The sequence below is a fragment of the Phyllobates terribilis genome, unplaced genomic scaffold, assembly GCF_046119375.1.
Source record: "Phyllobates terribilis strain yellow unplaced genomic scaffold, ASM4611937v1 Scaffold_3__8_contigs__length_932513732, whole genome shotgun sequence".
Classification (NCBI taxonomy): Eukaryota; Metazoa; Chordata; class Amphibia; order Anura; family Dendrobatidae; genus Phyllobates; species Phyllobates terribilis.
Genome location: NW_027362763.1, coordinates 375,326,547 through 375,348,977, shown reverse-complemented (window position 1 = coordinate 375,348,977; position 22,431 = coordinate 375,326,547). Strand labels below are relative to the sequence as shown.

The following is a 22,431-nucleotide window of genomic DNA, read 5'->3' as shown; positions in this document are numbered from 1 at the left end:
AGTTCTCTCCTTCCTTCCACTAGGATCTCGCTATCCTCTGTCATGGTCTCCTCTCACGTTAGGGACACCCACTTGTGGCATTGCTCACTGACCAGACCTTAGGTCTGCTTTCTGGGCACACTGGGCCCTATCTGACAGGAAACTGTCTCTGTCCCTTCACCTGAGCCCCTCCCACTCTGGGCTAGTCCCAATCATTAACTGTAACTCTCCTGACTGTTGGGCAGAACACAATACCAACATTATTAACGCCCATCACAATTCACATTACACTTGTTCTTCAAGGGGGCACGTGGGCAGTATGTCCATCTCCTTACGACACTGTCTTATCGTCTTGTCCTTGTAGATAAGCCGCTCCCTGTGGTGTCTTACAGACGCGTACTCCGCTCTCCCCAAAGAGAACAGGCGGCGGAGCGCCCCGGTGTATGGCGGAGAGGCTCTTTACCCGGCGCTTCCTTTCTGTGGTGTCTCCGGGGGTGTGTGCAGTACGCCTGTAGCTGAGGACAGACCCCGGAGACCCCATAGTACAGATATGGGGCGGCAAGTTGAATCTTGACTAGAACCACTCTTGGTCAGGTTCACATGTCCTGGCATAGACAACCATGCCCCATGGGGCGCTGGACTTGGCTTTTGGGCAGGTTATTCCCTTTCCTGTGACTAGGCCATAACTGACTATGGCGAGGCACAGCACTAGGACCTAGAGACGCTGAACCTGCACAGTCATCACACCCACATGACAGAGCCGCACGGCGGGCTGTGACCAGCAGCGGCGGGGTTAACCTGCCCACAGTAAAACTGCCAAGTCACGGCGGGGAGTGACGCAAGGCCCCGCCCACGTGACGCGGCGCTGTCGGAGAGCCCGGGCCTCGGCCTCGGCCTGTGGCGCGCAGACAGGCAGCGCGAGTCACGTGGTCTGTCAGCCTCCTCCTAATAACAAGACTGCGGTGGGAGGAGCGGTGTGACAGACCGGCGTGCGAGCGCGGGGAACACTTCGCATACAGTGTCCGCTCTGCGCACGGTCTCCGGGGGTCTCTAGAGTCGTCACACGGGAGCTGCAGGTATGGGGTTACTGTCTCACGGCTCCCCGCTCAGCTGGGAAGAAACCAAGAAGTACGCGGATCACGTGCGGCAGCACGGCATCACCCAGTTCCTACACATCTACCACAAAGTGAAGGAGCGCCAGAAGGACGTGCTCAAGTGGGGCGACGAGGTGAGAGCCAGGGCCAGCTCCTAATAGGGCGCCAGAGGTCATGTGACGCGGTGTAGTAGTCATGGCTGCAGGAGAGCGACGTGCGTGACAAGCCTGTGCTGTCACCGGTGTCATCCAGGCCACGGGCGGATCCACTAAGCTGCTCCACGTGTGTCCTGTAGGTAGTGGGTAGAGAGGAGGGGGCTCGGAGCCAGCATGCGAGGAGCATGTCCTGCTGATGGAGCTTTCCCATGTTGCCCTGGAGGAGAGCATTGCTGTGCTGCTGATGGATCTGCCCTGTTATATCCACACCACTCACTATATGAGTACGGGCTATACCTAGGTTGTGTACAGCAGCGAATAAATAATCAACTAATAGTTGTAGTTTTGGGTCAGGAGGTTAATGGGGTATTTGTGGATTGTGCTTGTAAATAAAAGCTGTGTACTGCTAGTATAATGTTCAGCCATTCTTGAGCTAGTAACACATTTGTTGCTTTGGAGACTGACCACCACTGCTAAATGCAGAACACATTCTGTGCTTACAAGCTCTTTCCTATTGAGCTAGGAAGCACTCTTGAAGCTGACCAGGATCACTGGAGTGAGCTGTTACCTCCTGGCCTGTTATTGTGTTTTACAAGCTGGACAGCAGCAATGGTCGGTCTCCCAGGCAACAAGCAGTAAACAAGTGTTTATAGCTGACAAAACAGCTTCACATTTTAATAAGCAGTAGATTGCTGGGGTGTTTTTTTTTTTTTTTTTTTTCTAAGCACTATTTATTTGACCGGATCGTTCTATGCCTGTAAATGGATAGTACCATTTTCAATCTGTCAGCAGGTTTTTGCTCACCTATTTGAGAGCAGCATAAGATGGGGACAGACACCATGATTTCAGTATGTTGCTTGCTGTAGTTTGGATAAAATTCCTGTTTTATCTGCTGCAGATCTGTCAGTTCTCTATAACCTGCCCACACCACTGATTGACAGGTTGCTGCTGATGTTCAGTGCACACAGCTGCCAATCAGTGGTGGGGTTATACAGGGCTCACTACTTGTAAGCAGATTTACTAGTTCTCTAGTGATAATCTCCTACGCTAAGCAGCCCAGTAAGTGACACATCACTGGAATCAGGGTCTCTCTCTTTCTCTACATTATGCTGCTCTCAGATTAAATGAAGAAAACCTGACACATTGTAGACCTCGGCTCCCCCTGAGATCTTGCTAGTAATACTATGAAGAATACCTCAGAAGTCTCCAGCCTGGACGGCACTGGCATATTCCCCTGGGCTGATGGTATAGCTTTATAGACAATTCAGAGGTTTATGCTAAGGATATGTGAATTGGAGCAAAGACTAGAACAAGTCCTGAGGTTCTCGTCCAGTTTCTACACTGTTCCCAATGCTCCCATAGATGTAATTGGGACTGTACTATTTATTATATGGGAGGAGGGCGCTGGCTAATAATGGCAGACCTGCCATGTGGAGAAGCGAGGCTAGATGTCTCCAGAAGCGCTATCAGCATTAGACCGGGGTCCCACTAGCGTATGGCATGCGATGCGAGAGCATCAGATGCAATATGCTAAAGACATTCGGCTCCTGCTCTGCTGCGAGCGTCAGCCGAATGTCAGTACTCTGACCCTCTCGCACAGAGAGGAGTGCAGCACAGCTGCAGAGGGGACGGCGAAAACAATTTCTGCATCTCCTCTGTTGCTGGTGTCGGTGTGTGTCGCACTGCACTCAGGTGTTATCCGAGTGCAGTGCAATGCTTCACACGCACCCATAGACTTATATGGGTGCATGCGATCCAATTTGAGGATGCAATCGCTGCATGCTGCAATTGTTTTTGCATTCCGAATCGGCATGAGAAAATAATCTCATGTACGCTGCCCCATAGGGTAACATTGGGGCGAGTGCAATCCTATTTTTTTTTATCGGATTGCACTCGTCCGATTGCATCGCAAGTGAAAGCGAGCCCTAAGGCAATGTTCACACTTTTTTTTTTTTTCTGCTGCAAACCTGCTGCTATCTTTTCTCTAGCAGGAAAACTGCTGCTTAAAAAAAAAAAAAAAAAAAAACGTGCGTATTTGTTGCATATTTTTGACCACCCATTACTTCCTATGGATGAAAAAACTCAGCAAAAACACAGGTGCTTTTTCTGCTGCAGAAACACTGAAAGAAGTGACATGCTCTATTTTCCAAATACGCCAGCAAGGCAGAGAATACGCAGCAAACAAAAAGCAACATGTGTGAACAGAGAATTCTGGTTTCTCATAGACTTTGCTGGTACTACAAGATGCAGCTGAAAGTTTGTGTAAAAATCTGCTGTAAAACACATCGTGTGTGAACATGGCCTTAGTGTCTTGGCTGCATGACTTTCTCTTTTCCTCTGACCGCCTGTCTTGGAACTTAGAAACTCAGTACCTGCACTGTGTGATGTGAATCGCTGTGCCCACTGGGGCTGTGAGGTCGGTATAAAATGGACCGACTCCTAAAATATATAATAAATTGGGTACAGTAGTTCAATGCAGTTTGTGGGGAATATTTTTTTCATAAGAATTTGGGAAAGTTATGAAATGTCCTATAAATGTCTGTCCTATTCCTGATCTAAGGGTCTAGACTTCTAGCGGAGATGAATCTGTGCTACAGTAAATTTATCACTTAAACATGAGCCGTGTATGAGGGAGGTGGAGTCATGGAAATTGAGGAGCTGGAGGTTTGGTACCCGCTGCTGCCCTGTTTTAACCACCTCCACAGAGCTCGCCTCCTCTTCCTTAGGCTTCATTCACATGTCTGTGTTTAAACACATACATGGAAAAAAAGGTATTACTGTCTGTTTTTACCATCAGGCTAAATGCCCATGATGCAGAAACGCTGTATATTTTTTCCGCTTCTCCCTGGCAGGAAAAACGCATGCGGATTTTACATGCCTTTTTCCCGCCAGGTAGAAGCGTTTGTCAAGTGTTTTTTCATGCATTTCCGCATGCGGGTTATCAAGCGCTTTTCCAAGCGATTTTTAGCATCACTTGGAAAGTGCTTGATAACTATGCAACCGGCATGGATTTATATAGTGTGACCAAGTTAATAGTTGAATAAAGATGGTAAAAAATAAAGATTATACTCGCCTTCCGATGGCACCTGGTGTTTTCTCTGCTGCGTCCGGTCTCTTGTACAGCCCGTGGTGTGAAAGGACCTTTCATGATGTCATTTTGTCGCGTGACCTGTCATATGACTAAATGATCTCATGGAAGGTCATTTTAGACCATGGCGAGCCGCCCAACACACCGGGGGCTGTCGGAAGGATCTTTATTTTTTATTTTAAATTCTTTTTTTAACAGAACAGTCTCCTCTTCTCCAGACCCGGGTACCATCCGCACATTGAATCACTTAATATCTGCATGTGCACATGTAGTCATGCGGATATTAGGCGATTCAATGGTGGCAATTACGCTGCGTGTCCGCAAAATTAATGGACATGCTGCGTATTTTTCCGCAGTGATAATCCACAGTGGAAATTTCCGCAGCATGTGCACAGCACATGCGGATTATCATTGGGGACCATGGGGAATGTATTACCAATCGTTTTTTAAGCGTTTTCGCTGCGGAAATTCCGCGGCAAAAACGCTTGAATACCGCATAGTGGGCACTCAGCCTCAGTGTTTTTCGCGGATGGATTAAGAAATGATAAAGCTTCTCCTATTTTACATTGAGAAATAGTCAAACAGACTTGTGAACTGCACCAAGAATATAATGGGTACGTGTTGTATGAGGCCTTAGGGTATGTGCCCTTGTAGCGTTTTACAAGCGTATTAGATGCGGAATTTCTGCAGTGGAAACGCTTGCAAAACGCTTGGTAATCTATCCCCCATATTCCCCAATGAGAATCCGCAAGTTCTATGCCCATGCTGCGGATTTTTCCGCAGCGTTTTTGAAGCGCACAAAAATCCGCAACATGTTCATTAATTTTGCGTTTCCGCATGTGGAATTGCCTTTTCAATGCAATAAAAAACGCGATAAACTCTTGCGAAATTCCGCATGCATTTTTACGGGAAAGGACATGCGCAAATTTTCCGCTTCATTTCCGCAACGTGGGCACATAGCCTTATTGTCCAGTTACTTTTTTCCTCTCTCCTTGCAGACATCTGCTTGGATGAGGTGCATTGGTCGGAGCTCAGATTCCCTGTTCCTCTATACCTGCACAAGTTAGTTCTGGTTAGATAGAGGGAGAACTGTGCAGCTATGAAAAGCCACAATTATATTACAATTTTCATTTTGTTTGGTTTTTTTTTTTTTTTTTTTTTTTTCCAAAATAGTGGTGAAAATTTTTGTTCGAATAGATCTTTCAATATGCGTGACCTACTACTAATGCCAATTGAAAAGCCCTAAAATAGGTGAGGGGAAAGGAAAAAAAAATGTAGAATATTGGCACAGCACCAAGTCCATTTATACAATCAATGTGCTTTCATTGCTAACTTGACAGTATGCTTCCCAGCATTAAGGAGCTCAGCTCCAACCTCGGAATATCTAGAAGTATTGCCACTTTTGAATGCAGCAATCTTTTGTAATGCAGCATGGCTAGCTCCAATTCTACTATAGCTGTCCAGTGTAAAGGACAGAGCTGTGTTTGGTTGCTTTGTGTGTGTGTTTGTTTTTTTTTCTTCTTCTTTCAGACAGCATGTGGTTAAAAAAAAAAAAATGTAAAACATACCATGATTTTTTTTTTTTTTGTCACAGGCGAATATTCCCTATTCAAGTCTATGGGATTGTAACACTCATGTACAGCACACAGATGGCATCGGCGTGCAGTCTGCAACGCTTCTATACAGTGCAATGTGAGATCCTGGATATCAGGCAATTTGCTTTTTCATCAGTGACAATCACAGATGGTGAAAACTGACACTCTGATGGAAAAATGCTGAACAATGATCCATGTTTTTATGTACAATACAAATCACAGACATCTCAATGATGTCTCGGCATATGCACACGTTTATTTGCCCCAGATTTTTTTGCTGCAAAACCCAAAGAGAAAATGTGCAGTAATGTGCATGTTTTATGCAGTACTGTAACACGCGGTTTTGTCTTCGTGTTTTTGTTTGTTTTTTTTTCAGTGGTGGAAAAGCACAGTAAAAATCCAATGTGTGAACTAGCCCTTAAGGCAGGGCTCGACAAACCCAGGCGCCTGGTCGCCAGTGGCGCCTAGAAAATGTTGTCTGGCGCCGGGCCCACACACCCGCCCGCCCACTCGCTGTCGGGGCCCGGGCCCACACACCCGCCCGCCCACTCGCTGTCGGGGCCCGGGCCCACACACCCGCCCGCCCACTCGCTGTCGGGGCCCGGGCCCACACACCCGCCCGCCCACTCGCTGTCGGGGCCCGGGCCCACACACCCGCCCGCCCACTCGCTGTCGGGGCCCGGGCCCACACACCCGCCCGCCCACTCGCTGTCGGGGCCCGGGCCGCTTCCTCGGCACCTGTTCAGGGACGCAGGCGCTGCTTGATTGCCGGCACTCCCCCCAGACATGGCCGCGCGCTGTCCGGCTGTGTCTGCTAGTAATGACACGGCAGGGTCGACGGCACTGCACCTTTAATTGTGCTTGTGTGTCGCTCCTGCCACGTCATTACTAGCAGACACAGCTGCACAGCGCGCGGCCATGTCTGGGGGAAGTGCCGGCAATCAAACATCGTCGGAGCGGAGGTCCTGCACAGATGGGCGGGAGGGGCCCGGACCCGACCGCAAGTGGGCCCCTCTGATGTTCCAGGGCCATGAAGTCTGTGACACGCCGGGGGCCCTGCACTGCCCCATACCCGAGGAGCTGCTGGACAGGACACTGGACCGGGGACAGGTGAGTGAGGCTTCCCCAATCCCCATATTAAAAATATTAGTAATGGGTCTGTGTGAGTGCATGTATGTGAATGTCAGTGTATATGACTGTGTATATATATTTGTCTGTTTTATCTATGTGTATGTCTGTATGTGTGCATGTGTCTGCGTACCGTGTGTGCGCACGCATGTGTCTGCGTACCGTGTGTGCGCACGCATGTGTCTGCGTACCGTGTGTGCGCACGCATGTGTCTGCGTACCGTGTGTGCGCACGCATGTGTCTGCGTACCGTGTGTGCGCACGCATGTGTCTGCGTACCGTGTGTGCGCACGCATGTGTCTGCGTACCGTGTGTGCGCACGCATGTGTCTGCGTACCGTGTGTGCGCACGCATGTGTCTGCGTACCGTGTGTGCGCACGCATGTGTCTGCGTACCGTGTGTGCGCACGCATGTGTCTGCGTACCGTGTGTGCGCACGCATGTGTCTGCGTACCGTGTGTGCGCACGCATGTGTCTGCGTACCGTGTGTGCGCACGCATGTGTCTGCGTACCGTGTGTGCGCACGCATGTGTCTGCGTACCGTGTGTGCGCACGCATGTGTCTGCGTACCGTGTGTGCGCACGCATGTGTCTGCGTACCGTGTGTGCGCACGCATGTGTCTGCGTACCGTGTGTGCGCACGCATGTGTCTGCGTACCGTGTGTGCGCACGCATGTGTCTGCGTACCGTGTGTGCGCACGCATGTGTCTGCGTACCGTGTGTGCGCACGCATGTGTCTGCGTACCGTGTGTGCGCACGCATGTGTCTGCGTACCGTGTGTGCGCACGCATGTGTCTGCGTACCGTGTGTGCGCACGCATGTGTCTGCGTACCGTGTGTGCGCACGCATGTGTCTGCGTACCGTGTGTGCGCACGCATGTGTCTGCGTACCGTGTGTGCGCACGCATGTGTCTGCGTACCGTGTGTGCGCACGCATGTGTCTGCGTACCGTGTGTGCGCACGCATGTGTCTGCGTACCGTGTGTGCGCACGCATGTGTCTGCGTACCGTGTGTGCGCACGCATGTGTCTGCGTACCGTGTGTGCGCACGCATGTGTCTGCGTACCGTGTGTGCGCACGCATGTGTCTGCGTACCGTGTGTGCGCACGCATGTGTCTGCGTACCGTGTGTGCGCACGCATGTGTCTGCGTACCGTGTGTGCGCACGCATGTGTCTGCGTACCGTGTGTGCGCACGCATGTGTCTGCGTACCGTGTGTGCGCACGCATGTGTCTGCGTACCGTGTGTGCGCACGCATGTGTCTGCGTACCGTGTGTGCGCACGCATGTGTCTGCGTACCGTGTGTGCGCACGCATGTGTCTGCGTACCGTGTGTGCGCACGCATGTGTCTGCGTACCGTGTGTGCGCACGCATGTGTCTGCGTACCGTGTGTGCGCACGCATGTGTCTGCGTACCGTGTGTGCGCACGCATGTGTCTGCGTACCGTGTGTGCGCACGCATGTGTCTGCGTACCGTGTGTGCGCACGCATGTGTCTGCGTACCGTGTGTGCGCACGCATGTGTCTGCGTACCGTGTGTGCGCACGCATGTGTCTGCGTACCGTGTGTGCGCACGCATGTGTCTGCGTACCGTGTGTGCGCACGCATGTGTCTGCGTACCGTGTGTGCGCACGCATGTGTCTGCGTACCGTGTGTGCGCACGCATGTGTCTGCGTACCGTGTGTGCGCACGCATGTGTCTGCGTACCGTGTGTGCGCACGCATGTGTCTGCGTACCGTGTGTGCGCACGCATGTGTCTGCGTACCGTGTGTGCGCACGCATGTGTCTGCGTACCGTGTGTGCGCACGCATGTGTCTGCGTACCGTGTGTGCGCACGCATGTGTCTGCGTACCGTGTGTGCGCACGCATGTGTCTGCGTACCGTGTGTGCGCACGCATGTGTCTGCGTACCGTGTGTGCGCACGCATGTGTCTGCGTACCGTGTGTGCGCACGCATGTGTCTGCGTACCGTGTGTGCGCACGCATGTGTCTGCGTACCGTGTGTGCGCACGCATGTGTCTGCGTACCGTGTGTGCGCACGCATGTGTCTGCGTACCGTGTGTGCGCACGCATGTGTCTGCGTACCGTGTGTGCGCACGCATGTGTCTGCGTACCGTGTGTGCGCACGCATGTGTCTGCGTACCGTGTGTGCGCACGCATGTGTCTGCGTACCGTGTGTGCGCACGCATGTGTCTGCGTACCGTGTGTGCGCACGCATGTGTCTGCGTACCGTGTGTGCGCACGCATGTGTCTGCGTACCGTGTGTGCGCACGCATGTGTCTGCGTACCGTGTATATATATATATATATATATATATATATGTATATATATTTATTTATTTCTCCGCCGTATCTGTGCATCATGAATCGTGTATGTGTTAAAAGGGCCCACTGAGACTTTCGCCCGGGGCCCAGAAAAACCTGGAGCCGGCCCTGGGGGAAAGGATCGCTGTGACCGGGGGGCCGCTACCTGTGTAAGTACATACAAAGGCTGTGCTCCCCGGGGAGACGCCGTGTGTGAGGGGGTCTATATGTACAGTTTGTCAACAAAAAAAATTCTGGCTCCTAGATTCTGAACAACTTTGTCGACCCCTGCCTTAAGGCTATGTGCCCACGATGCAGAAATGAAGCAGAAAATTTCTGCAGCATTTCTGCATCTCCCTGGAAGAAAAAACACATGCAGATTGTGCATGCGTTTTTCCTGCAGAATACATGCGGATCCACATGCGTTTCCGCATGCAGATTGACAAGCGCTTTCCAGGCGATAGCATCACTTGGAAAAGTGCTTGACAACTAGGTCACACTATATAAATCCATGCAAACGGCATGGATTTATACAGTGTGAACCGTAAAAATTAAAACAAATAAAGCTATACTCACCCCCGAGGCCCCGGCGTGGCTGCAGCGCTGCTTCCTGTCTGGTTCCCGGCTGCCGGCATATCGCGAGACAGAGCGGTGAAGGGCCTGCGGTCACATGACTGTGATGTTACCGCAGGTCCTTCAGCGATGTCGGCATTCAGAGAAAAGCCTTCGGAAAGGTGAGTATAAACTTTATTTGTTGTTTTATTCTTTTTTACAGGTACAATGGTACCCAGGTCTGGATGAGAGTCTCCTCCTCCAGAACTGGGTACCATCCGCACATAGAGACGCATAGAAGCCGCTTGTACAAATGTACAGTCGCGGTTTCAATGCAAGTCAATGGCGGGAGTTCCGCTGCGCTTCCGCAAAATTAAATGACATGCTGCGGATTTTTGTACGCAGCATAAACGCTGCGGAAAATCCGCAGCATGTGCATAGAACATGCGAAATCCCCTTGGGGACCATGGGGTGCGGATTACCTAGCGTTTCACAAGCGTTTCCGCTGCGGAAATTCCGCAGCATAAACGCTTGAAAAACGCTAAGTGGGCACACAGCCTTAAGCTCATCGTCGAATCAAACTCACCAATGCAAGTCTGAGTCCACAAAAAAACTTAGATGCCATCTGTGTTATGTCTTTTGCATAGACCACTAAGAGAAGCTGGAGAAACTTTTTTTTTTTTTTTAAATTTAGAATGGGGCACAAAACCCTACAGTTTCTCTATAATACCGATGTGTGAATTCAGTCTATGCTCAGTCCACAAATTCCAAGGTGAATTGCACTTATTTCTCATCCTAGGTGCACACTATCTTCAGAGCAAAGAGTAGGGGTACGTGCTCACTATCAGAAAGAGGAGTGTTTTGGATGCAAGTCACCAGTGCTGTGTCTAAAGCGCTGCGCTCTACATTACAGCACACTGGATGGGATTTATAGAAATCCCATGCCTACTGTGCTTCTATTTAACGCTGCGTAAACTCACCCGCTGTGCAGGTTTGCGAGCCATCACATGTCAATTATCTGCAGCAGAGATGCTGGTCTTTGCTGCATAGTTTTACCCATAGCCATTCATTAGCTGCTGTAAATCTACATGGTCCAATGAACACATGCGGATTTAACTGTGATTAGAACACAGGGTTTTTAAAGCAGCGAAAATATGCTGTATCCAAAGCGCTGCTATATCCTGATCGTATGCACATCGCCCAAGGAGTCCTGGAAGTGATATGTGCCACCCCCCTGTAAAATCGATTGGACTAATGCATGCAATGACTTCATTTCCCCCCACTCTGTCGGGGAAATCTGAGGTGTACTGGCCCATGAGTTCTTGAGGCAGTGTGCTGTGCTGTTGCGCATCTAATCTGCATACTGCCTGAAGGTAAAGTTGTTGGTACCTGGCCATGGGCTGAGGCTGTGTACCCACAATGAGCTGTTTGGTGAATTTTTCATGACATCAAAAAGGCAGCATCTTACAGTACCAGCAAAGTGGATGGGATTTATAGAGATCTCATGCCTGTGGTTGTGGGTTTTTTTTCTTTCTCCATGCAGCGTAAACTGACCTCTGGTGTATGTAAATCTGCAACATGTCAATTTCCTTTGCGAGTACACTAACTTCTCTTCCATGTGCAGATTTTCCCCATAGGATTGAATTGCATGCAAAAAATCCTCAGGTAGAAAACACATTTGCGTTTAGTATATGTCTACTGTGGAAATGTACCAAAATCACATGTAATCCGCACATGATTGTAACATTAAATTTTGGTTAAAGCCAAGTACCAGGAAGTATCAGAAACAAACAGCTTTATTTAAAACATGACACACAAAACAGACAAAAGTACGACAAGCGCATGTGAAAATTAAACGCTGGTAACCAAACTTAACCTAATAGGTGTCGAAAACCTGGAATATTAAAAAAACAAAGAAAAGCTTATTGTGGGAACGTAGTCTGAAATAGTCGGGGCAAATTCTGGACGTTGTTGGGTCCGTGCACAGCGCCGTGTGTTGGACAGGTGCCGGAGTTGCCTGCCATTATGCACTATTCCAGTGTAATACTGCTCAGGACAGTGTGTAGCTAGTGTTCTATTCCCGGAGAGAATTCTGCCATGATACGCCTTTCTGAACCCGGCCTTGTGTGACACCGCAGCTTGTGAGCACTGAGCCCCTTGCAGACGGCTTATGGTTGTAAACCACCATGTTGCTTGCTTTCAAATTGAAACTCCCAAGTTGAAAAGATTCTCTTTGGCACCGATGCGATAAATAGGAACAATCATAGGATTGTAGGTTGTGGGTGGCATTTTTATTCACACCCCCCCCCCCCCCTCGTTCTCTAAAAGATTAGGATTTGTCTTTGACCATGTATCATGCTTTCTGAGCCTGAGTAGAATTTTCATTAAAAGGAGATCTTAACTACTGGTGGCTAACAAAGCGCGGTGTATTAGTGAATTTTAGATTCCAGGTTTCCATTATACTGGCTCTTAGTATCTTGAACACAGTAGGTTTTAATTTTAATCCCTTTGGTATAAGACTTGTTTCCAGAGATTCCTACAAAAAATTCTCAGTTTAGAAGAAAAACGGTCTTTAACAAATTCCATGTACTTGGCTGCTTTCTGCATTTTCTTCTCCTGGAATGTATTTGAGAAATTAGTTTTTCTTATCAATGATGTCGCCATTGAGCAATATGTGCCAGCACTAGAAATTTATGGCTGGGAAGCTAGCGAATTTAAAGATTCCCTTCTGTGGCATTTTGCTTTTCCTAACCATGTCCCGGATATTGTCACTAAACTGATTCAGATTTACCATGCAACTGTCCAACTTCAAGCAGCCTGATTTTTGAGTAGAAGTTAGACAATACTTTTACAACATGGCTTCACCGGACCCTGGGCCAAACCACGTTGGTAGTTCTTGGCCGCTGGTCCAGAGTCCTATATACCCCTACTACTCGAGGTGCCGGGGATTCCGCAAGTAGTATGAGGCTCACAGGGCTGTGGTCCAGTGGCCAAAGGCTACTGACACAGGCTGTGGACCAGAGTCCTGTAATTCTTTATACAAAATCCTTTTTTTTTTTTTTTTTTTTTTTTTTTTGTTTAAACCGCTCAAATATAATATTAAATCTTAAGGCTATGTGCCCATGATGCAGATTTTAACCAGAAATTTCCTAAGGGTTTCTTCCTCTCCCTGGCAGAAAAAACGCATGCAGATTTTACACAATATAAATCCATGCAACTGGCATGGATTTATATTGTGTGATCGAGATTTCTGCTTAAAATACTACACCTATAGTAGAGAGGGGGGGGGGGATAATAAAGTAAAAAACTAAAAATATCCATACACTCCTCTCCGGCGGCCCCCGGTCTGCTCTAGGCGGTGTACTGGCAGGACCTGCGGTGACGTCATTTAGTCAGCTGATGGTCACGCGACCATCACCTGACCGCGTGACCATCAGCTGACTAAATGACGTCACCGCAGGTCCTGCCAGTACACCACCTAGAGCAGACCGGGGGCCGCCGGAGAGGAGTGTATGGAGATATTTTTAGTTTTTTACTTTATTATTCTTAACTTACGGGTACCATGGTCCCAGGTTAGAGGAGTCTCCTCTTCTCCAGACCAGGGTACCATCCACACATTGAACCGCATGTATACAATGCAAGTCAATGGCGGCGATTTTTGACGCGAAATCGCACAATAAATGGCTGTGCTGCGGATTTTTCCGCAATGATAATCCGCAGCATGTACACAGCACATGCGGATTATCATTGGGAAACATGTCAGACGTCTTAACAAGCGCTTTTAATGCGTTTCTGCTGCGGAAACACCGCCGCGAAAATGCATTAAATCCGCATCGTGGGCACACAGCCTTAGTTTGGCATCACCATAATCATATTGACCTTGAAAATTGCCATAAACACTTTTATTTTCCTAACTTTTATATGGTAAAATGAATGCTGCGAAGCCAGCGACATGTCTCACGAGAAAAACAAGCCAAATTATGGCTATATTAATGGCAAAAATTCTAGAAAAGTTGTGGCTCTTGAAGGGGAGAGGAAAAAATGAATAGTAAAAATAAGGAAAGGGGGAGAGCAGGGTCAGCTCACCAAATATGTTGCAGCAGGGAAGCTGTTGAACCTCACACAGAATCGCCCGGGACCAGGCGTGTCAATCAAGGAAAGAACAGGAAGTTTCCTGGGAAGCAGCAGGTAAGTGAGCTGCCACTGTTTTAACACTTTGAATACATTTTGGATTTTATTCACTTACCTGTTGATTCTCTGGAAACTTCCTCTTCTTTCCTTGAAAAAATAAACTCCAGGTCATAAATGGGTTGTTCTAAACGAACGGTTGTACAACACATGGCCTTTTAGTAAAATGGGTAGCATGTGTCTATCACCCTCATGGACTGTACATATGTGACAGATTTAGCTTACTGTCACTGTATTCCTATGCAGTGCCCTTTACTTTAGTGTAAAATAAGTATGACATTGCAAAATTATTTAAAGCACTTGGTGTCATTAAATTGGCACTCTTCTGACAAAACTTTTAACCAAACTATTATGGCTATACAACACTGGACATGATACTGGTGACTGCATACTTTAATACTCTTGCTGTGTGACTTAAGGCCCCATGAGGCTGAGGCTGGGTCAGGAGATCTGTGGCCAGTCCACACTTAGGCCAGTTTCACACATTCATGGGCTAACTGAAGGCAATTCCTAGTGCTTGGGATTAAACAAATTCATTTAACTGCAAATGAGTCACTGCAGCAATAGCATTTAACAAAACTACATTTTAGGTAGCATTTCTTACAGGGCTGGCTGGTGTTGGTATTGCATATCAAGTCTTGTGGAAAGTTTATTTTAGAGTTAATCTAGGATTTTGATAGTGTTCATTGTACAAGCCTATGTAACTTTGAAATTACATCATGGTATGTCTCTTCCTCTGCCACTAAAGGACTAGTAAATCTGCTGCCATGTAGTCCTCCATGTTCATGAACTTTGTATAATTCCATCAATAACACTGGCAGCTTTTCCTATCACCCATGACAGCGCCACAATGAGAGAGGGGATCTGCCCTTCCAGGACAGAAAACCTACAGAATAAAAGGGTGGTGCCTCTCCACCACCTCAGTTGGTTTCCTGTCCTTGAGGGGGAACCCTGTTAAAATGGCAGCAGAAGAAAGAAGAGAAGATTATTCGCAGACCTGGGCCGGTCGGTTTCCAACAAGGCACAGTCTCTGCTGCGGCTGGCGCCAGGGACCTGGAAGCGCCATGGTGGGTCCAAGGGGGCTTGTTCCGTTGGACGGGCGCGAGCAGCAACCGCACCATTACCTTATGGTGGCCTGGCAGCCGCGCATCCCGGTTGCGCAGGTGCAGGACGCTATCCAGGAAATCGCGCCCTAAGACGCACGCCGGTGAAAAAAGTAGCGGAGACCCATGTCTTCTAACATGTTTCCGGCTACTGTTTTGTACCAGCCTGCGGCCCTGATGACGAGCGTGCCGGAGGGTCCTTGATGGGAGAACCTTAGACAGGCTTAACTGTTGAAGATCCAGCTATGACTGAGCGGCGCCCCTGCCTGGGGTTGGCAGCTCCAGCTCCGTGCATCAGTGGAAAAGCTGCTGTGGAATTGTGCCCCTGTCTGGGGTCAGCAGCTCCAGCTCTGCACGTGAATGGAAGCACCTGTTGAGCTGCGTCCCTGCCTGGGGGTAGCAGCTCCAGCTTTGATCGGCGCACTATTGGAGGCGCCCTTGCCTGGGATTGACCACCCCAGTATTGCTCAGGCATGGACGGATGGAGAGGAACAGGCCTGTGACTCGTTCCAGCCTCCGAATCCGTACAGCTGGTGGTGAGTGATCTTCGTGAATGTTTACCTTGTTTATGGGGGCCCTTTCCTTGTTATGGTTACTAGGAAAGGCTGAAGGTTGTTAGCGCAAAACTCAAATGGGTGTGTGCTCTCTCTGTAAGACCCCGTCTGGGCCAAGGGCCTCATGCTTTAAATTTTGCTTCAGGACGGAAGCTGGACCTTAGACCTCTAGGCTAAAGTTAGCCACATGTCTGGGCCGCACAGAGCCTCATGATTGGCCTTCAGAATTTACCACAAAAATGAGCCTCAATCTGTTCCGTAAATATTAAACTAACACTGAGGTTTTTACTGTTGTCCTCCAGTCTGTTTACTCCATCCATAGGACGGTACATGGTGTTAATACAGCACATGGTCTCTGTGAAGCTCTGCTGTCCAGCTGGCTCCTTCGGGTGGGGCTAGTCTGACAGTTGAGATTTACCACCCAAAGGAAAGGTTTATCCTTCATTCAGATGGATTACACCTTTTTAAATAAAAATCTGAGTGCAGTGCCTTATAAAGATTCTTTGCACTTCACAAAGAGCACATCATAGCACCTCACGGCACAGTGTCTCATGGCGCATTCATAGTGCCGTATAGCGCCTGTTAGTACCTCATGGGGCCTCATAGTGTCTCTCGGTGCTTCAGTGTGCCCCTGTGCCTCATAGTCCCTCTTTGTAAAGGTACTGGTTCCACAACTAAGTTTGTCTGACAACCAAGTTCAGCGACTGTAAACTGTGCATGGCAAGCTTACCGAATTCAGGGGGAAAAATATCCTAGCCTCTATTTTGAGACGGAGGGTGGCGGTATTCCTGGCTGGTTCTCAGCTGGCTCGGTGGAATGTTGGTTGGAGGCCGGTGACTATAAGAGCGCTTTCTTAGTTTTGCAGGTTAATAATAAACCTTGTAGGGTTTCACTCTTAAAGGTAGGAGGCATCATGTAGTGCTCATACAGCCATTGTGGGTTTGGTCCAATCGAGCGCAGTTTTATTGCTTTTTACAGGTTGCACAGAAGTCATAAACATTAATATTTCTGGTCTTGTCTGACTAAATAGGACAGACCCTGACTACTCATATACAGCGGAGCTAACCCAGCTTGATCAAACAAAACAATATTTATCCAGGGCAACCACTGATACTTGTGGAGTCTGGCCTGTGTCTCTGATTAGCTCTAAAACATATACCGTCTGCTCTGCTTTCCAGCAGTCTGACTAAGGTGAATGCCTAGCCTGCTCTGGTGCTTAGCTCTCCAGGTGCCCTAATCAAGACCTGTAAAGCTATTTAACGCAGGCCTACCTGTGTTTGCTACTACCCGAATGGGCTGTACTGATTCCTGAGAGTTAGATCATTGGAAATGGGACTCTATAAGACCTGCTAGTAAATCTGCAATTCCAGATTGTATACCTCCTTAAACGCCTATACTATATAGCAATCAGGTTCCAATAAACATGAAACATCAGATTTCCTGAGAATAGTTCTTGGCATAAAATGAGGTTTTAGACTTTGTTTGTGTCCTTCCATTCAGATGTTAATGAGCCTTAAGGCTTTATGGAGAATTATAGTAGTTAGAACACCTCTCATATCGAAGGAAGAGGTATTGACAATAGTTTACCTCAACTATTTCGGGATTATGGGCAGATCCATCGAGCGCTGCAGAACTCACTGGGCAGTGAGTAAGAGTTGTGGTCTCCCAAGGTAGAATAAGGAGTCCTGCTATATGTCAAAATTAGTAAGCAGTCTGGCCACAACTCTGAACAGGGCCATATTGCTGTTAAGAACTCTAATCTCCTACATTCCAGTAGTAGCATAGTCATGGGTACACACCCGTGGGCTGCCTCTAAAGACCTGGTTCCTCTAACCTAAAGAAGCTTTAGGCAGTATATAAAAAAGCTCAATTCATCTATACATGGTCACAATGTAGAGGTCTTGTCATACGACAGAGTAGCTTTATCTTGCGTAAACCATTATGGAGGAACTTTGCCAAGATCCCTAATGACACTTATGTCTAATCAGTTCAGATGGCAAAGTCTCTGCTTTTATCTTTAACAGCACCTCCTATAAAGAGGAAGAGAATTGCAAGTGGACCTTTTTTAGCCATAGACTACTGGAACCGTGTCCAACCTGCATTGAATGTGAAAGTGAGTTTTGGATCTAGGCCCATTTTTCAGTCCAAAGATGGCACCCTGGGATCTGAATCCAGTGCTTACGGCTGTAACAAGCCTTCGCTTGAACCCATGGATTCAGTGTCTTCACATTAAAGACAATTATCCCAGTGGCCCTGACTTCAGCATGGTAAGTTAGTGACATTCAGCTTTTTTCGGTTAATCCTTTGTTTATACAGATCCTAGAAGATGGGCCGGTTCCGGAGCTACACTATCTTCCGAAGATGGCTTCCAATTTCCATAGAAGTCTGGAAATTGTGCACCCTACTTCCTGTGCTAATCCGGGGAATCCATGGCAGAACAATAAGAAAGTGGATGTCCCCATCAAGCATTATGTAAGGTTGCGATTCAGTCTTCACCTTGCACCTTCTATAGGCTTGATCTGGGATCTTCTGCTGTCCTTTCCTTTAGGAAAACTGTTCTACAGGCTGTGGTCCCACCCAAACTTTAAAGTTTTTTTTCTCTGTAAATCTCTAGTTGTGGTGCTGTCTTGGGTGATAGGAAAACACTAAATTACTTACCGGTAATGTGATTTTCCTGAGCCCATGACAGCACCCTTATATTCCCTCCCATCACTGGTAGAAGTTGATCACTTCATTTCCTTCATGGTGTTTGATTCATGTGGTGTGTAGAAGGAAAAATCATGGGATATATAACTATTAAGTAGTGTCCTCTCATGCTCTGTAAACAACTGAGGTGGAGATGCGCCGCCCTTTTATTCTGTAGGTTTCCTGTCCTGGAAGGGTGGATCCCCTCTCTCGTGGTGCTGTCATGGGCTCAGGAAAATCACATTACCTGTAAGTAATTTTAGTGTTTCTGCCTATGCACAGCGTACACAGATGATCGGCGGTGTCGTGGATCTGGTTCTATGGACCTAGATCAAGGGAGCTGTGATATCCGATCCATATTATCCCCTCTTTTCTTGTAGTCCAATGCCAGATACTAGCAAGGAAATGAAGGTTGTACACTGCAGAGTAAAGAAAGTATGGAAGCCTTTAGAAAGGAGGGAAGTCACTCAGTGTGGGTGTGGTATCTTATAATGTGAAGGGTTAATCACATGAAAGAGCTCTTTGCATACTCTATATAGGGAGTGGAGATCACTCCTTTTAGGAGAAAGTTGTATGACAATGACCCTTTACTGACGCAGAAGAGCTGGTGAAGGCGGCGCCCACTGACTGGAAAAGACGCACGCCTTAAACACACACGCACCACCCTCATGGGGCGTCTGTAGCTTTTTGAAGTGTGAAAATTTGAATGTGATTTATTGGTAAAGATGTATTGTGTTCACGGTAAAATTAGTATTTTCAAACTTTTTTTTTCCTAGGTGGAGTATATGTTGGTTACCTTTGATCATGAAAATCACAAGGTGCGATTAGTACTACAAGGAGAAGAAATGCTTGATACACTTCAAGGCAGAGGTGAAAAAATAAATCCAAAGTATGTTATCTTATAGTTTTTATTTAGTTTGTTTTTCTTTATGCTGTTCTGCTTATTTGCCTCATTTCTACTATAGATGGCCAAATGTTGGGCCAGATTTGAGGAGTTTCTCTACTTCAGAGCTCCATATGGCTAGTAATAGGTTTCCTTTTAAATGCTGATGTAATACTTACCATTAGTGTAGTAAATTCTATAGTTTGACTCTGTGGGGGGGAGAATTTTTAATTCCGATATGTTACAAAATAGTTTAGATTATGGCATTAAATAGAAAAAGATTTAGGATGAGAGTTAAGTTGTATTTTATACCACCCCTTCAACACCCTCCCATAACACAACCCCATATCCCAAAAAAATGAAGTCGTTACAGCTCTCGGAAAATGGTGACAGAAGTGATTATATTTTTTTTTTTTTTTTTTTTTTTTTATTACTTGCAAATTTCTCCAAAAAACGTCACCACTTAAATAAAAAAAAAAAACTATACATTTTTGGTATCTGTGTACTCGTACTGACTTGGAAAATCCATACCGCTAGGTTAATTTTATAATGTGAGCATGGTAAATTTAAAAAAAAAAAAAAAAAAAAAAAAAAAAAAAGTTGCACATTTTCTGCAATTTTAACAAACTTGGAATTTTTTCCTTTTTTCCCACTTTCCAGTGCATCACATGATAAAATTAGTGACATTCAAAAGGGCAACTCATACCACAAAAATCAAGCCCTCATAAGTCTATGGGGACTGAAAAATAAGTTATGACTCTTTAGCGAAGGGGAGGTAAAAATGGAAAATCACAATGTCCTGAAGGGGTCAAGTCAGTCTGCTGATTCTGCACCCCTCCAGCTTTCCCACTTCTTTTTTTAGTGTTAACATAAAATAACTATTTTCCCCTCCCCCATGACAGCACACCTTGAGAGATAGGATCCGCCCCACCAAGGACAGGAAACCGTCTGAAATAAAAGGGCGGTACCTCTCCCTCGCTTCAGTTGGTTTCCTGTCCTTGATGGGGAACCTGTCTGGAAGAAAGAAGACTTACCTGGGGCTGTCCCGGTGTGGAAGAGCGGGCACTGGCCTGTGCACCGGGTTCAGTATCCCAGAAGCGCCGTCCGCAGCTTCCCCTGGGGTCTCTGCGCCGAGCGGGGCGCACGTGGTGAGGCAGGCTCTGTCCTCCCGGAGACCGCGGCGCCGTCCTCCCCCTGCAGTGTGGAACGCTTCCGGGTGTGACGCGCCTGACGTCACGGCGCAGGGCACGCTGGGAGCGGCGCGCTGGGTGATGTCAGGAGGCGGCGCCGATCCAAGATGGCGGCGCCCATCGGAGCGTCCCAGGCCGGTATTTTATTTATTTATTTTTTTTTTCAACGGAGCTCTGGCCTGAGGAAGGGGGAGGGCCCACAGACCGGAGGAGGCTGGATGGCCCTATATTTAAGGGGGGGGAGCTATCCTGGAAGCGTGGTGTGCTTCTGAGACATGGCTGATCCAGATAGCCAGGAGCAGCAGCAGCTTACCCCCCCACCTCAGCAACAGAAAAAGCAGAGGGATGCATCGTATACAGACAGCCGCTCGAGTAATCGTAGTGGCAGCCGCAGGAGTAAGGCTTCGAGTGCCTCGGGACCATCCAGAATGGAATCATCGGTTCCGCGACAGCCTCCGAATCCGGTACCCGTTTGTGACCTCCGAGGGTGAGTGAGCTTCGTGAATGTCACTGGTTAATAACGGGAAGTCTCTTATGTGCTTCCTTTTTTTAGCCTAAGAAGAGTAGTGCCAAGCAAAAGCATAGAATGTGTGCCCTTTGCCAAGCTTCTCTCTCAGTAGAGTGGCAGAAACCACTTTGCCAGGGCTGTGTGACCAAAACCATAGCTGAGAATTCCTGGGATTTTGCTGCAGATTTAAAGTCCATAGTACATGCAGAAGTTCAGGGGTCCCTGAAAGGGTTCCTTAGAGGGAAGAAAAGGCCCCGTAGAGAGGTTTCCCCCGTCTGATTCCTCCCAGTCCGAGGAGCGGTGGGATTCATCGTCCTCTTCCTCATCGGGGGGCGGTAGACCCTGCTTCCCCATTGAGAATACAGACAGACTGGTTAGGGCAGTAAGATCAACCATGGGTCTGGAGGAAGAGAGAGCATCTAAATCCCGGGAGGACATCATGTTTGCGGGCTTGGGAGAGAAGAAGAGACACTCATTTCCGGTTAACAGTAAGATTCAGGGCCTCATTGACCGGGAGTGGAGGAGACCTGAGAGATCAGGGGCTTTACCCTCCTCCTCCAAAAAGAAGGTACCCCTTCGAAGAGAAGGATGCGGAACCTTGGGATAAGATCCCCAAGGTGGACGGGACTGTGGCAAGGTCATCGAAAAGATCTTCCCTGCCCTTGGAGGACTCTGGCGTCCTAAAAGATGCCCTGGATAAAAGAGCTGACTCCTTCCTGCGCCACACGTGGGAGGCGGCGGCAGGTGGCCTAAAACCAGCGGTGGCTAGCACCTGTGTGGCGAGGTCCTTGATGGTGTGGCTCCAACAGCTGGAAGACCAGCTTAAAGATAAAAAGGTCTCCAGACAGGCAATACTTGCAGAGCTACCTCTAATACAAACAGCATCGGCCTTCCTGGCCGACTCTTCAGCTGACTCGGTCAGGCTGTCAGCTAGGGCAGCGGGACTATCCAACGCAGCCAGGCGGGCCTTGTGGCTCAAAGGTTGCCCAGGCGACCTACCTTCGAAACAGAAACTGTGCTCCCTCCCATGTGATGGTAGACTCCTGTTTGGCCAAAAGTTAGAAGACCTGTTGGAAAAAGCAGGCGATAAAACTAAAGGGTTCCCGGGATTTTCGGGGGAACCAAGAAGATTTAGTTTTCGGAGGAGAAAATTTAACCGGGGTTGTCCTCTGGGAGACTAAAAGAAATGGGAAGCCAAGTCCAAAAAAGAATCGGGCTACATGTTTGGAGGACCATCCTCGAGTTCGAAGAGATCCTCCCAATGACGCCAGGCTGGAAGTGGGTGGAAGGCTTTCCCACTTTCTTCCAGCTTGGGATGCGATAACAGCAAACCCCTGGATTCTGAAAATTATCAGTGGGGGCCTGAAGATCCGGTTCAGCCAGACCCCCTGGCGGACCTTTTGTGGTTACCCCCCTACGAAAGGTCCAGGAAGAA

At 48.1% G+C, this 22,431-nt stretch overlaps 1 protein-coding gene across 3 annotated transcripts in view; it reads left to right on the top strand.

Moving 5' to 3' along the window:
* Positions 1-849: 849 nt before the first annotated feature.
* The window catches only part of GCLC (glutamate-cysteine ligase catalytic subunit), a 48,130-nt gene continuing 26,548 nt past the window's right edge, over positions 850-22,431 (top strand). The window contains exons 1-2 of one of the 3 annotated variants that reach the window (XM_073675411.1): positions 850-1,207; positions 19,192-19,304. In XM_073675411.1, coding sequence (XP_073531512.1) covers positions 1,058-1,207; positions 19,192-19,304 — 263 coding nt within the window. In that variant the 5' untranslated portion in view covers positions 850-1,057. The remainder of the gene's footprint in view (positions 1,208-19,191; positions 19,305-22,431) is intronic. The other 2 variants (XM_073675413.1, XM_073675414.1) reach the window with 2 other exon arrangements.